At 43.8% G+C, this 13,722-nt stretch overlaps 1 protein-coding gene across 12 annotated transcripts in view; it reads right to left on the bottom strand.

Annotated features, from left to right (window-relative positions):
* The window catches only part of PTPRM (protein tyrosine phosphatase receptor type M), a 1,370,833-nt gene that overhangs the window by 376,103 nt on the left and 981,008 nt on the right, over positions 1-13,722 (bottom strand). For all 12 annotated transcript variants that reach the window (XM_030213239.1, XM_030213256.1, XM_030213265.1 and 9 more), the window contains one exon: positions 6,789-6,921. In XM_030213239.1, the coding sequence (XP_030069099.1) occupies positions 6,789-6,921 (133 nt within the window). The remainder of the gene's footprint in view (positions 1-6,788; positions 6,922-13,722) is intronic.

Here is a 13,722-nt window from a genome sequence, read left to right as displayed (position 1 = left end):
TTTGGCCACTGTCTTATCACATTATTTTAGTACATAAGTACATAAGTATTGCCATACTGGGAAAGACCAAAGGTCCATCGAGCCCAGCATCCTGTTTCCAACAGTGGCCAATCCAGGTCACAAATACCCAGCAAGATCCCCAAAATGTACAAAACATTTTATACTACTTATCCCAGAAATCGTGGATTTTCCCCAAGTTTAATAACGGTCTATGGACTTTTCCTTTAGGAAGCTGCCCAAACCTTTTTTAAACTCCGCTAAGCTAACCGCCTTTACCACATTCTCTGGCAACGAATTCCAGAGTTTAATTACACATTGAGTGAAGAAATATTTTCTCCGATTCGTTTTAAATTTACTACATTGTAGCTTCATTGCATGCCCCCTAGACCCAGTATTTTTGGAAAGCGTGAACAGACGCTTCACCAGTTCAACTCCTCTCATTATTTTATAGACCTCTCCCCTCAGCTGCCTTTTCTCCAAGCTGAAGAGCCCTAGCTGCTTTAGCATTTCCTCATAGGGAAGTCGTTCCATCCCCTTTATCATTTTTGTCGCCCTTCTCTGCACCTTTTCTAATTCCACTATATCTTTTTTGAGATGCGGCGACCAGAATTGAACACAATATTTGAGGTGCGGTCTATGGAGCCATACAAAGGCATTATAACATCCTCATTTTTATTTTCTATTCCTTTCCTAATAATACCTAACATTCTATTTGCTTTGTTAGCTGCAGCAGCACACTGAGCAGAAGGTTTCAGCGTATCATCAATGACGACACCTAGATCCCTTTCTTGGTCCATGACTCCTAACGTGGAACCTTGCATGACATAGCTATAATTCGGGTTCCTCTTTCCCACATGCATTACTTTGCACTTGCTCACATTAAACATCATCTGCCATTTAGACGCCCAGTCTCCCAGTCTCGTAAGGTCCGCTTTTAATTTTTCACAATCCTCCCGCAATTTAACGACTTTGAATAACTTTGTGTCATCAGCAAATTTAATTACCTCACTAGTTACTCCCACCTGTAGGTCATTTATAAATATGTTAAAAAGCAGCGGTCCCAGCACAGAGCCCTGGGGAACCTCACTAACTACCCTTCTCCATTGAGAATACTGACCATTTAACCCTACTCTCTGTTTTCTATCTTTTAACCAGTTTTTAATCCACAATACAGATACTTCTGTCACAATCCAATATAGGGATCTTGAGTCACCATGCTCTAATGTGCTTCTACATCTTTATTTTCAGTCCTACAACTTCTTTTGACTTTTTGGTAGAGTCTCCCAGTCTCGTAAGGTCCTCTTGTAATTTTTCACAATCCTCCCGAAATTTAACGACTTTGAATAACTTTGTGTCATCAGCAAATTTAATTACCTCACTAGTTACTCCCATCTCTAGGTCATTTATAAATATGTTAAAAAGCAGCTTTAAGATGAGACTTTTCACTACCAAGATTTCTCTCATGGTAGTGTACATTGGTATTTCACTTCCCATCAACTACTTCTCTGTTCTCTTTGGGATTCTGGCAGGTAGTTGTGACCTGGATTGGCCACTGTTCAAAGCAGATACTTGGCTAGATAGTTATTCTTATGTTCTTACAATGGAGTGCTGCATTGAGTCTTGATTGAAAATCACTCAAGTAATCCTTGAACATTCTTAGTTCATTTCTTATTCTGTCCATTCTGTTGAAGATCACTTACAGATAACGGACATCAGAACACATACCTGAGGTATGTCACTAATTAGCCTTCCTTCCGCAGAGCAAATTCCATTTACCGCTACTGTTTACTGTCTATCAGATTCTACTACTACTACTACTATTTAGCATTTCTATAGCGCTACAAGGTGTACGCAGCGCTGCACAAATATAGAAGAAAGACAGTCCCTGCTCAAAGAGCTTACAATGTAATGGACAAAAAAATAAATAAAGTAAGCAAATCAAATCAATTAATGTGAACGGGAAGGAAGGCAGGAGGGTAGGTGGAGGCGAGTGGTTACAAGTGGTTATGAGTCAAAAGCAATGTTAAAGAGGTGGGCTTCCAGTCTAGATTTAAGAGCCCCTCATCCAGACCATAATCTTGGGGACCATCATGGGCTACTTAGTTCATTTATATGACCTCCATCCAGAAGAGTATCAAATTCCATGCTCCTTCTATACTTTGATTTCTGTATTACACCATACAATTTGGTGATCACTTAAGTTCAGCAAGCTGCCGACCCAGACATTGGACATTCTCCTTTTGTAGGTACAAATTCCAGCACTGCATCATTTCTTTGAGGATATTCCCTTGAAGGGATTCTGATTCTGAACATTGTATGGTTCAACAGCCTCCAACTGATTAAAATCTCCCATTACCAGACCATGCCTCTTCACTGCATTCTTACATATGTTTCTGACTAGATAATTATGCAATTCTTCTGTCTATGCCAAATGAAAGATCCATTTTGTAGAATCTGTAATTGCTAATTAGTGCCCATTAGCACCGGTTGACAGAAATTAGCCAATTATTCCTCATTAACATCAATTAACAGATCATTATTCAATTTAGTTATGAACGTAACTGCCACTATTCTATAACTTGCACTTGCAACTTTGCAGGTTAACCCCTGGATTCTATATATGGTGACTAAAGTTGTGCACAAATCAGCACGCAATGCCGATTTATGCATGCAACATAATTGATTGATGAGCCAATCATTGCCAATAATTGGCTGCTAACAACCAATTATTGACCTTAATTGGGAGTTACACGCACATCATATTCTATAAGAACTCCTATAGTGTGTAATTTAAAGGAGACGTGGATAGGGGTGCTCCCAGAATTTACATGCATCAGTACAGAATAGACTTGATCGGTGCCTAACTTAGATGCCAGACCTAAAGTGTTGACATGTTGTGAACTTCTGCTGCCATACAGCAAGTCAATACTATGTCTGTATTAGCTTAGATCCTTTGAGAAAGCAGCAGCGAAACAGGTGCCTGTTGGGGTATGACGAGCTTGTAGATAAGTGACATTGCATTTTGAATTTCTTTGCGAACTGTCAGTCATTTTGTTTGATTGTTTTGACTTGAATATTAAATTAGGATCTAAACATAAAAAATTAAAAAATCTCATAAAAAAAGATATAAATACACAGTTTTTGGTAGGTGGTTTTTTTTGTCAATGATTATACTATTCACGAGCGGGATCCACCTATACACTGGGTGTTGATAATCATTATCATATCCTGGTGACAATATGAGACTTTTTCCCCCTTATAACAATTTAGAGTGAATACTGCGTCTACGTTTTTGTGTTGAGTTCATTACTTTGATGATAGTAGACTATTGGTGAGCCTTTGATGCTTTAAGGCACCTAAAGTTAGGCATTATTTATGCACTTACCCACAAATTCTATAAAAGGCGCCTTAAGTTGTGCGCACTAATTTGGATGCAAGGCCAAATTGCGCACACACAACTTAATTGATTAGCAAGCCTATCAGCGCCGATAATTGGTACTTAACAACCAATTAGCAGCACTAATTGGCTTTAATTAGAATTTACACGCACAACTTTCTAGGCCTATTCTACAATGCGGTGCACATCAATTCTAATGAATGCAGCCAAAAAGGGGGCATGGCCATGGACGTGGAATGGGTGGGTTGTACGCGTTTAAAAAAACTATGCGCACTATTATGGAATACACCCGATCTGTGCCTGTTAGGTGCAAGTATTTAGGCCTGTTTTTAGGTGGCCTAAATGAGTGCGCCTAAATTTCAATTGCAAGAATTGACATTCTATAAACTACGTCTAACTTTAGGCGTAGTTTATAAAACTGCACTAAGCGCATGGATTTTTGCCGCTGATTGTTAAGGTGCTATTTATAGAATTAAGACCTTAGTGCTATTCTATAAAGGACGCAGATCCTTTATAGAATAATGCTCAGCACTTAAGTTTTTCAGCACTGATTTTTTGGCGCCATTTATAGAATCTAGTCCTAAGTGTAAAAATGAGCACATAAATTTATAGAGTTGGTGGTTACATTTTTAATTGATACACAGGTCTAAGCAGGACTTGAAACAATGAATAAGGACTTCAATGCAGTGCACTTCCTACATAGATGTAAACTCCTCTTCTGTACAGATGATTATCCTTTTGGGTGCTGTCCCAGTTACTAATATAAGCTCAACGGTACAGAGAGGGATTCAAAGCACACAGCAAATAATACAAGAAAAAAAGCACCAAGAGCCTTCAAATCCGGAATGGGTCCCTTAATCAGTTGTATGAACAGATATATCATTTATACTCTATGAAGAACGGATTGTTAGAAAATTGACTCAACGACAGGTCAATTATCATAATCAGAAGCCCAGTGTTGGGCCATATCTTCTTTGGATTTTTATGTTGTATGACCCCTGATGCAGGCATTGAGTGCTGAAACACGGCCCAGGTCGGGTTAACGATGTACAGCATCTGTTCATATAACTGATTAAAGGACCCGTTCCGGATATGAAGGTTCTTGGTGCTTTTTTCTTGTACCAGTTACTAATATACTCAGAAGTCGTCTTCACTGAAACCAATATTTCAGCCACGAGAAGAAGTTCTTTGATAGGGCAATCATTTCTCCCCCCCTGCTATACACAGGTGGTATTTTTGAGAAGATCACAGATTTACCTATCTGTTCAATGTCTCTCCACAAACTACTTTTAAAATCTTTACATACGCAATTAGCTAGGCCATTTACATCTACATGCACAACATCCAGTTTCTCTTTTTCAGATCTCTCTGTCCATCCTTGCAAGCAACAGCACCTGGAAGAAGTCTCTTTTTCCTGAATTTACTTCCCAAGCCTATAATTCTCACGATGGATTTACTTTTCAGAAATTCTCTCTCCTTTATGTCCTCTGCTATTTCTTTAAGTTCTTTGCTACAGAAGACTCTATCAAAGACTTTAAACATACCCAGATTAAGACACAGGCAATTTTGAGGATGCCATAGACCAATGCCAAAGAGGAACCTGAACTGTTTACCTACAGGTCATGTTTATGTGCTACTTCTAAGGACCATCATGGTGGCACTAAGGGATTTTTTTTTTAATTTACCTCATGTCTTTCTCAGTAGTTCAAGGTGAGTTATGTTCAGTTACAGTAGGTATATTCCTGGAAGACTTTAGAGTTAAGTGATTTGCCCAAGATCACTAGGCTTCTCTTCTGACTCTCCAATCATTTTGGGATCTTTAACATCCCCACTCCTCCCTCTCTCTGGGACCTGCATCTGGTTTTGTCCATGGGCACCACATAAATTTTATATCTGGCCCTGACTTTAAGCCCTGTGTAGGGTACCCTCAGTAGGTGCTCCTGCAGTACAAGTTTCTGTTAACATTTTTGTAGCAAAGCCTTAAGAAAGACACCATCATTTTTGGAGACTTCTGTGACAGTGGTACTGGATATTTTTTTTTTCTGTGTCCTCCTTTTAAACAATTCTAAGTCAACTTTAAGACTGGCAATTTCTTTCTTTAACCTAGAATTAACACAGATGGGGGCAACAATGAAGCTTATACTGCACTATCCCTCTCATTCTTCAACTTACTATATTGGTAGTTACCCCAAATGTATCAGACATGACAACAGGGATTGTTTTTCCTACATGAGCATGCAGACCAGAAGGTCCTTCCCCCAAATCAGGGATCGGTGTCTATAAGACAACAAGAAGCATGATATATGACTAGGAATAGGATGGAGGAAAAAATTACCAAGAAATAAGGATAAACTCACATAAATAAAGTAAAAAAAAAAAAACAACAGATAACCAAATTCTAAGCAACTCAGCTCAAAAAAAGAGAAAGAAATTGAAACTCATAGCTTTTCATAATTGTAATTATATATCAGTTAGTTTGAAGTAGGTAGCCAATTCCAAATGTCAAGTCCCTAAACTGATATAGATGCAAAACAGTCTACAACTCCCACCCTTCTGCTCAACCTGGAAACTATTTTGAAAGCCGACAATCAGAGTTTTCTTACAAAGCGGCTTACCACAAGCTAAAATGGAAGTACCACCGGCGGTAGTTCCAGCTGTAGTGCGCGCCATTTCTGGCGCTCTGGGAAATTATTTTCTATAGTGTGGTGCTAACCCAGCGGTAATAAGGCATCGCTGTGAGCTGCCCGGTTACTGCGGGAGCCCTTACTTCCACCTCAATGGGTGGCGGTAAGTGCGTCCCACTTCATGGCCATGCGGTAAGGGTTATCGTACCGTATGTCCATTTTTTGGGAGATTTTTACCCACTGTGGTAAAAATGACCCTGGTGTGCGGGAAAAACAGCTCCTACTGCTACTACAGGGCCCTTTTCCCCATAAATTCGTTAAAGGACCCCTCAATATTTTAAATAAAATTAATCCAACAAATGAACAAAATTATTTCCACCTCAGTTAAATAATTCAGTCTCCAAGATGGTTATATTAAATGCCTTTTTGATTTTGCATGATGCTTTAGGTTACACAATCTGCTATACATCATAAATTCAAATTCCTTTTCTACTACTCAAATTCACCAGTGGATGCTGCTATGAAGTGTCATTGGTCATCTGATTTTTCTCATAAAATCATTGAGCCTGATAGTACAGAACAACAAACATTAAGAAAAACCTCTAAATAAATTCACAATGAAGCTCAAAGAAAAGGATCACAACTAATTCAATTGAGAGAACTAGCAAATAAACTGTACCTAATCTTTACCTAACCTTCCACTGGAGCCTAGACAGGAAGAGAAGATGTGTACAGTGTCATGCTGTAACTGTACACCCCCCGCTTACCTCTTCTTCAAGACCAACACCACTCCCAGAAATATGATGACAAACAGCAGAATACCAGCAATGACCCCTGCGATTTTAACAGTGTGGTCTGTTTGGTTTTCTGGTTCTGGATCCGGTTTCCGAGTCGCGGCTCCTAATACAAACCCCACACACACAAAAAAGGTGAATTTACAAAAGTGGAAAAAAAAACCCTTGACTTATTTTGACACATTTAACATAATAATGAGATTTATCAGAGTTGGCAGCAGCCACAAGTTTTACATTTTTTCAGGCAGTTTTCATAAGCACTGACAAGAATATAATTGTTCATATTGTAATTAAAAAAATTTCACTAAACCACAACATACATTAGATTGATGCATCCACGTGTGACCTGTTTTAGAGAAGCTCATTGGCACTGAATTTACCAATTTCTCTCTGTTGGCTGTTTGTTCTTCCTGTCACTGCAAACCTCACTAATACAATAACTGTCCTGAGTTTTTATCTACATTTGATTTGCTGGAGCATCTTTTCTGAATTATTTTTCATAAATGAAGCAGTAATTCCATAGCATATTAGCTCCAACACCTGGAAAAGTAAGATAAGCTCATTTATATTGCGTTATACTGGCAATTGTTTTTTGACACAATGGACATTTTTTTTTCTTTTTGCCTTTGGAAATCTAAATCTAGGTCACATCTGGTAGGCAAAAGATTCTTTCTGAGCAATTTATTCACAAAGTGGAAAGCAGCTGATGATCACACCACTGGCATCCGCATTTAATATCTGTTTAAATGAGATAACCAGTGCCTTGCAGCAGCAGCTACTGTCTCTGCCTTTCCAGTTTCCTATTTCTATAACACCATTTGCACTGTTTACAGCATAATGTGATGGAACGTCAAATCCTTGTCTGATAATGTATCCATCTTTGCCACTAAATGAGTTCAGGATGAAAAATGTATGTGAGGAATGCGACACTCATTACATTAAATCATGTCTGTCTTTTTCTTCATCAAAAGATGTTCACTTTGAAAAATCAAAATGTGACCATATTTAGTAATTGAGACATGAAACAAGCTTTACTAGATAGACAAGTAATCTCGAAAATAGGATTTTATTTTCAAATTTCACAAAATTATTTTTCCTGTGTTAATATACAATATGTTGTCATTTTTCACTACAAATATGTTGTCATTTTCACTACCTGGATAAGCACACACCAACCTGAACCTGTCTCTGTGTTTTATCTGGTATTAGATTTTCTACCTACGATCAGAGAGCAATGCAAGATCCCTATTTTCTCTCCTGTTGGTCTACATGAGAAATTGTTTTTGGCATTCCATTTATTTTTCTTTCATTACAAAATGAGCTGTCTTGTTAATTCTACAGAGGCATAAAAATATGAACAGAATATATCTACAGCTCTCACAGCAAATGTAAAACAACTATGCATCATGCTTACACATGTCAAGGGCCTACCATAGGGGTTCCTTTTACTAAGGTGCGCTGAAAAATGCCCTGTGCTAGTGTAAGCGCATGTTTTGGATGTGCGCAGATCCATTTTCAGCACACCTACACAAAAGGCCTTTTTTTGGCCACAATTAAAATTGGTGCGTGTCCATTTTGGGTCTGAGACCTTACTGCCACCCATTCACTTAGTGGTAAGGTCTCATGTGTTAACCAGGTGGTAATCGTCTCCACATGTACAACGCCGATTATTGCCTGATTAGCGCCATGCGCCGGAAAATAAAATACATTTTCTGGCGCGTGTAGTGGATGCGCATAAAAAATGAAATTACCGCCCTGGTCAAGCGGTAGCTGAGTGGTAGTTCTGAACTGGTGTGCATTGGGCACGCATAGGCGCCAACGCGGCTTAGTAAAAGGACCCCATAGTCTCCAAACATCTAAGCTTCCAATGAGAACTTTTTCTAGATCATCTTGACATGAAACATGCAAGATTTTAATAAACTGGTGAATAACTTATTTATTTAATTTTATGTGCTTTTACAATATATCTCACCATTTTGACATCCTCAGTGAATTACAATAAAATGTATGGAATAATAAACTAATATATTCAAGACTAACAAAAAATATAGAGCAGTGGTTCCCAAACTTTTTCGGTTCAAGGCACCCGTGGAGGGGCATAATCGAAAGGGACGCCCAAGATTTGCTGAGGATGTCCCCGCAAAACGTCCCGGCGAAGGGGCGGGGAAACCCGTATCGAAATAAGATGGACGTCCATCTTTCGTTTCGATAATATGGTCGGGGATGCCCAAATCTTGAAATTTAGGTTGTCCCTAGAGATGGTCGTCCCTAGACTTGGTCGTTTCAGCGATAATGGAAACCAAGTACGTCTATCTCATAAATGACCAAATGCAAGCCCTTTGGTCATGGGAGGAGCCAGCATTCGTAGTGCACTGGTCCCCCTGACATGCCAGGACACCAACCGGGCACCCTAGGGGGCACTGCAGTGGACTTCAGAAATTGCTCCCAGGTACATAGCTCCCTTACCTTCTGTGCTGAGCCCCCCAAAACCCACTACCCACAACTGTACACCACTACCATAGCCCTTACAGGCGAAGGGGGGCACCTAGATGTGGATACAATGGGTTTGTGGTGGGTTTTGGAGGGCTCGCTGTTTCCTCCACAAATGTAACAGGTAGGAGGGTATGGGCCTGGGTCTGCCTGTCTGAAGTGCACTGCACTACCCACTAAAACTGCTCCAGGTACCTGCATACTGCTGTGATGGACCTGAGTATGACATTTCAGGCTGAGAATTTGAGTATAGCATAGAGGCTGGCACAAAATATTTTTAAAGATGTTTTTTGAGGGTGGGAGGGGGTTAGTGACCACTGGGGGAATAAGGGGAGGTGATCCCCGATTCTCTCTGGTGGTCATCTGGTCAGTTCGGGCACCTTTTTGGGGCTTGGTCGTAAGAAAAACAGGACCAGGTGAAGTCGTCCAAGTGCTCATCAGGGACGCCTTTTTTTTCCATTATGGGTCGAGGACGCCCATGTGTTAGGCACGCCCAAGTCCCTTCCTTTACTATGCCTTCGACATGCCCCCGTAAACTCTTTGTTGTCCCCGCGACGGAAAGCAGTTGGGGACGCCCATAATCGGCTTTCGATTATGCCAATTTGGGCGACCCTGTGAGAAGGACGCCCATCTTCAGATTTTTGTCGAAAGATGGGTATCCTTCTCTTAATATTTGGCAATTAAAATTCAATGCGAAGAAAAGCAAAGTGATGCACTTAGGGAATAGAAATCCTCGGGAGACGTATGTGTTAGGCGGGGAGAATCTGATAGGTACGGACGGGGAGAGGGATCTTGGGGTCATAGTATCTGAGGATCTGAAGGCGACGAAACAGTGTAACAAGGCGGTGGCCGTAGCTAGAAGGTTGTTAGGCTGTATAGAGAGAGGAGTGACCAGCAGAAGAAAGGAGGTGTTGATGCCCCTGTATAAGTCGTTGGTGAGGCCCCACCTAGAGTAATGTGTTCAGTTTTGGAGGCCGTACCTTGCGAAGGATGTGAAAAGAATTGAAGCGGTGCAAAGAAAAGCTACGAGAATGGTATGGGATTTGCGTTACAAGACGTATGAGCAGAGACTTGATGACCTGAACATGTATACCCTGGAAGAAAGGAGAAACAGGGGTGATATGATACAGACGTTCAAATATTTGAAAAGTATTAATCCGCAAACGAACCTTTTCCGGAGATGCGAAGGCAGTAGAACGAGAGGTCATGAAATGAGATTGAAGGGAAGCAGACTCAAGAAAAATGTCAGGAAGTACTTTTTCACAGAGAGAGTAGTGGATGCTTGGAATGCCCTCCCGCGGGAGGTGGTGGAAATGAAAACGGTAACAGAATTCAAACACGCGTGGGATAAACATAAAGGAATCCTGTTCAGAAGGAATGGATCCTAAGGAGCTTAGCCGAGATTGAGTGGCAGAGCCGGTGGTGGGAGGCGGGGATAGTGTTGGGCAGACTTACACAGTCTGTGCCCTGAAAAGGACAGGTACAAATCAAGGTAAGGTATACACAAAAAGCAGCACATATGAGTTTATCTTGTAGGGCAGACTGGAAAACTCTTTTTATTGGAAAAAACTAAAAACAAATAACATACAAATCAAAAACAAGCCCCTAGCTATACACGGTCCTCCTATCTATGTACACCCCCTCCCCCTCCTCAATAGTACAGTGGAAACTGTTTATTAGAAAGACCAAAGAAAAAAACCGGACATGCAAATCAAACCCCAGGCTCCTAGCTAGACATGGTCTGCCTATCTATGTACACCCCCTCCTCAATAATACAATGGATCAACCCCCCCCCCCGACCCCCCACAACCCCTTCAGACAACTGGCACACAATCCCCTGGGAAGCATGTCCCCTCATGGCGGCTTAAGCCTCACGTGTCTCCACCACCTCGAAGCCACCCCCACCCCTTTTTCCACCCTTTCCCACTTCGCCGCTTCCTGCACCGCCCTTACCACATCCCAGCTGACTACCTCCGCCGGCCGGACCTCCTGGTACAGGGACACCCTGCAGCGCGCCATCCAGAGGCAGTACCGCAATATCACCGAAATCAGAAAGCGTGTTACCGGATCCCCGCGTCCCTCTCCACCCTCTGGGCCATACACCCAGTCCGCATAGCTGTAGTTGCGGAAACTGGGGATCTGCAGCAACGAGGAAACCCGGTCAGAGACCTGGACTGTAAATGGGCACCTCACCAGGAAATGCTCCATCGTCTCTTCAGTTCCAGCACATTCCTCCCGTGGGCACCCTCTATCCCGCACATTGCGATATTTCAAATTTCCTCGGACGTACAGTCTACCGTGAAAGGACAGCCACGCCAGGTCTTTATACTTCACCGGGATGCGGTTCGAAGCAATCAACCGTAACCCCTGCTGCATCCGTGGGGCCGGCGCGTCCCTCAGCGCCAGAGGAGCTGAGAACACCTGCGCCCGTACTCTGTCCGTCCAGACCCCCCGTTGTCCTGCCTTCACCTCCCCCACCGTCAGCCCCCACACCCTCACCAATTTCACTAGGGTCTTGCAATAACTCACCCCCCCCGGAGCCCCCCTTCGCAGTGCCACTACCCTCCCCCCCTCCCGCCATAGGTCCCAATATCTCGGCCACCACTGCAGGACACTCCTAGCCCACCCCGGTGGCTCCCGCCCTACCGCCCTCCCCAGATTGAACTGCAGGAACAAAGCGCTGAAAAACAGGACTGGGTTTATCATGCCCACCCCCCCTCCCTCCTAGGCAGATAGGTAACATTCCGTTTTACCGGATTCGTCCTGTTGCCCCAGAGCAGCCGGAAGAACACCCCATACAAGGCCGTGTACCGGCTCTCCGGCAGCAGGCAGATGTAACTGACGAACAGAAACAAAGGAACTAAGTGTGCCTTGATGAGCTGTACCCGCTCCCCCATGGTCATTTTCCACCCCTTCCATCTATCCACCCTCCCCTTCACTTCTTGGAGACACCTATCCCAGTTGTAGAGCCTATAATCCCCCTTCTCGAAGTATATTCCCAAGACCCGTATACGTTCCACAGCTGTAGGAAACCTACCTCCCAACTCAAATTGCAGCCCCTGATCCCCAACCCACAGGCTATTGGACTTTTGAAAATTGACCTGCGACGCTGTTGCCTGCGAGTATTCCTGGATCAGGTTCTGCAATCTACCTCCCTCCCTCTGGTCCGCTACCCACACTGTAACGTCATCTGCATACGCCACGACCCTTAACTGGTTATTGTCCCCCACCTCCACCCCTTCCAGCCCCTCCGCCCCCCCCTTCTCCAGCCGTCTTATAAAAGGGTCGATGGCGTATGCATACAACAGCGGGCTGAGTGGGCACCCCTGTCGGACCCCTGCCCCTACCTCAAACCCCTGCCCTCTCCACCCGTTAACCAGGGGAAAACACCCCGCATGCCGATAGAGTAGCTGTAATTGCTCTATCCAACCCTTCGGAAACCCATAGCGCTCCAGAATGCTCCATAGGACACCCCACTGCACTCTATCAAACGCTTTTTCCTGGTCGAGTGTTACCAACAGCCTACCATGCCCTCCCACTCTACTGCGTTCTACCCCCTCCCGCACCCACGCTGCAGCTTCCAAGACCCCTCTCCCTTTAACCCCACATGCTTGCGAGGCTGCTAGCAAATCCCCAGACACCTGCCTCATTCTCTGGAATAGCATTCGCGCAAAGATTTTTCGATCCGTATTAAGCAGTGCTATAGGCCGCCAGTTGGCCAGCATCGTCGGGTCCTTCCCCTTACTTAGTAGGATAAGAGCCGCCTCTGTCAAGGAACTAGGCAAGGAACCCTCCAACTGGGCTGCCCCCCATACCCTCACCAGGATCGGCACCAGCTGCTCCTTAAAGGCCTGGTAGAACTCAGTTGTTAGCCCATCCGGCCCCGGCGAGGTCTTCCTGTGGAGCGCCCCGATGGCTTCCTCCACCTCCTGTTCTGTCCACGGGTTCAAGAGGGCCTGAAGCTGGGGTCCCCCGTGACCTATCCCCGGGGTTCCTTCCACATAACACTCCATCTGCTCCATATCAATCTGCTGGGCTGAAAGGAACGCCGCAAAGTGGTCCCTCACTGCCCCCAGAATCCCCTCCTTGGTGTCCTGCAGGACCCCCTGTGCATCCCGCACCCCCTCCACCACCCTGCGCGCCCTCCGCTCCCGGCAGCATGCGAAGGGGTCCGGGCTACACATTTTCCCGAAGTCCCGCTCATACACCAAGGAGGTGTAGCGGTTGTACTGTACCTGCTCCAGGAGTGCTTGGAGATCATGTATTTCTTCCTCCCTCCCCCCTTGTGAAATCAATGTGTCCCTCTTTTTCTTTATTGCCATGCCCAACTTTGTCCTTTCCCTCCCCTCCCTTCTCGCCTGTCTGAGAAAGAATCCCCGCGTTCGTCTTTTCACTGTATCCCACCACTCCCCCAATG

Source organism: Microcaecilia unicolor, chromosome 1 (genome assembly GCF_901765095.1).
Source record: "Microcaecilia unicolor chromosome 1, aMicUni1.1, whole genome shotgun sequence".
NCBI classification, from domain to species: Eukaryota; Metazoa; Chordata; class Amphibia; order Gymnophiona; family Siphonopidae; genus Microcaecilia; species Microcaecilia unicolor.
The sequence above is the reverse complement of the archived record's forward strand: the minus strand, read 5'-3'. Positions and strand labels throughout refer to the sequence as shown.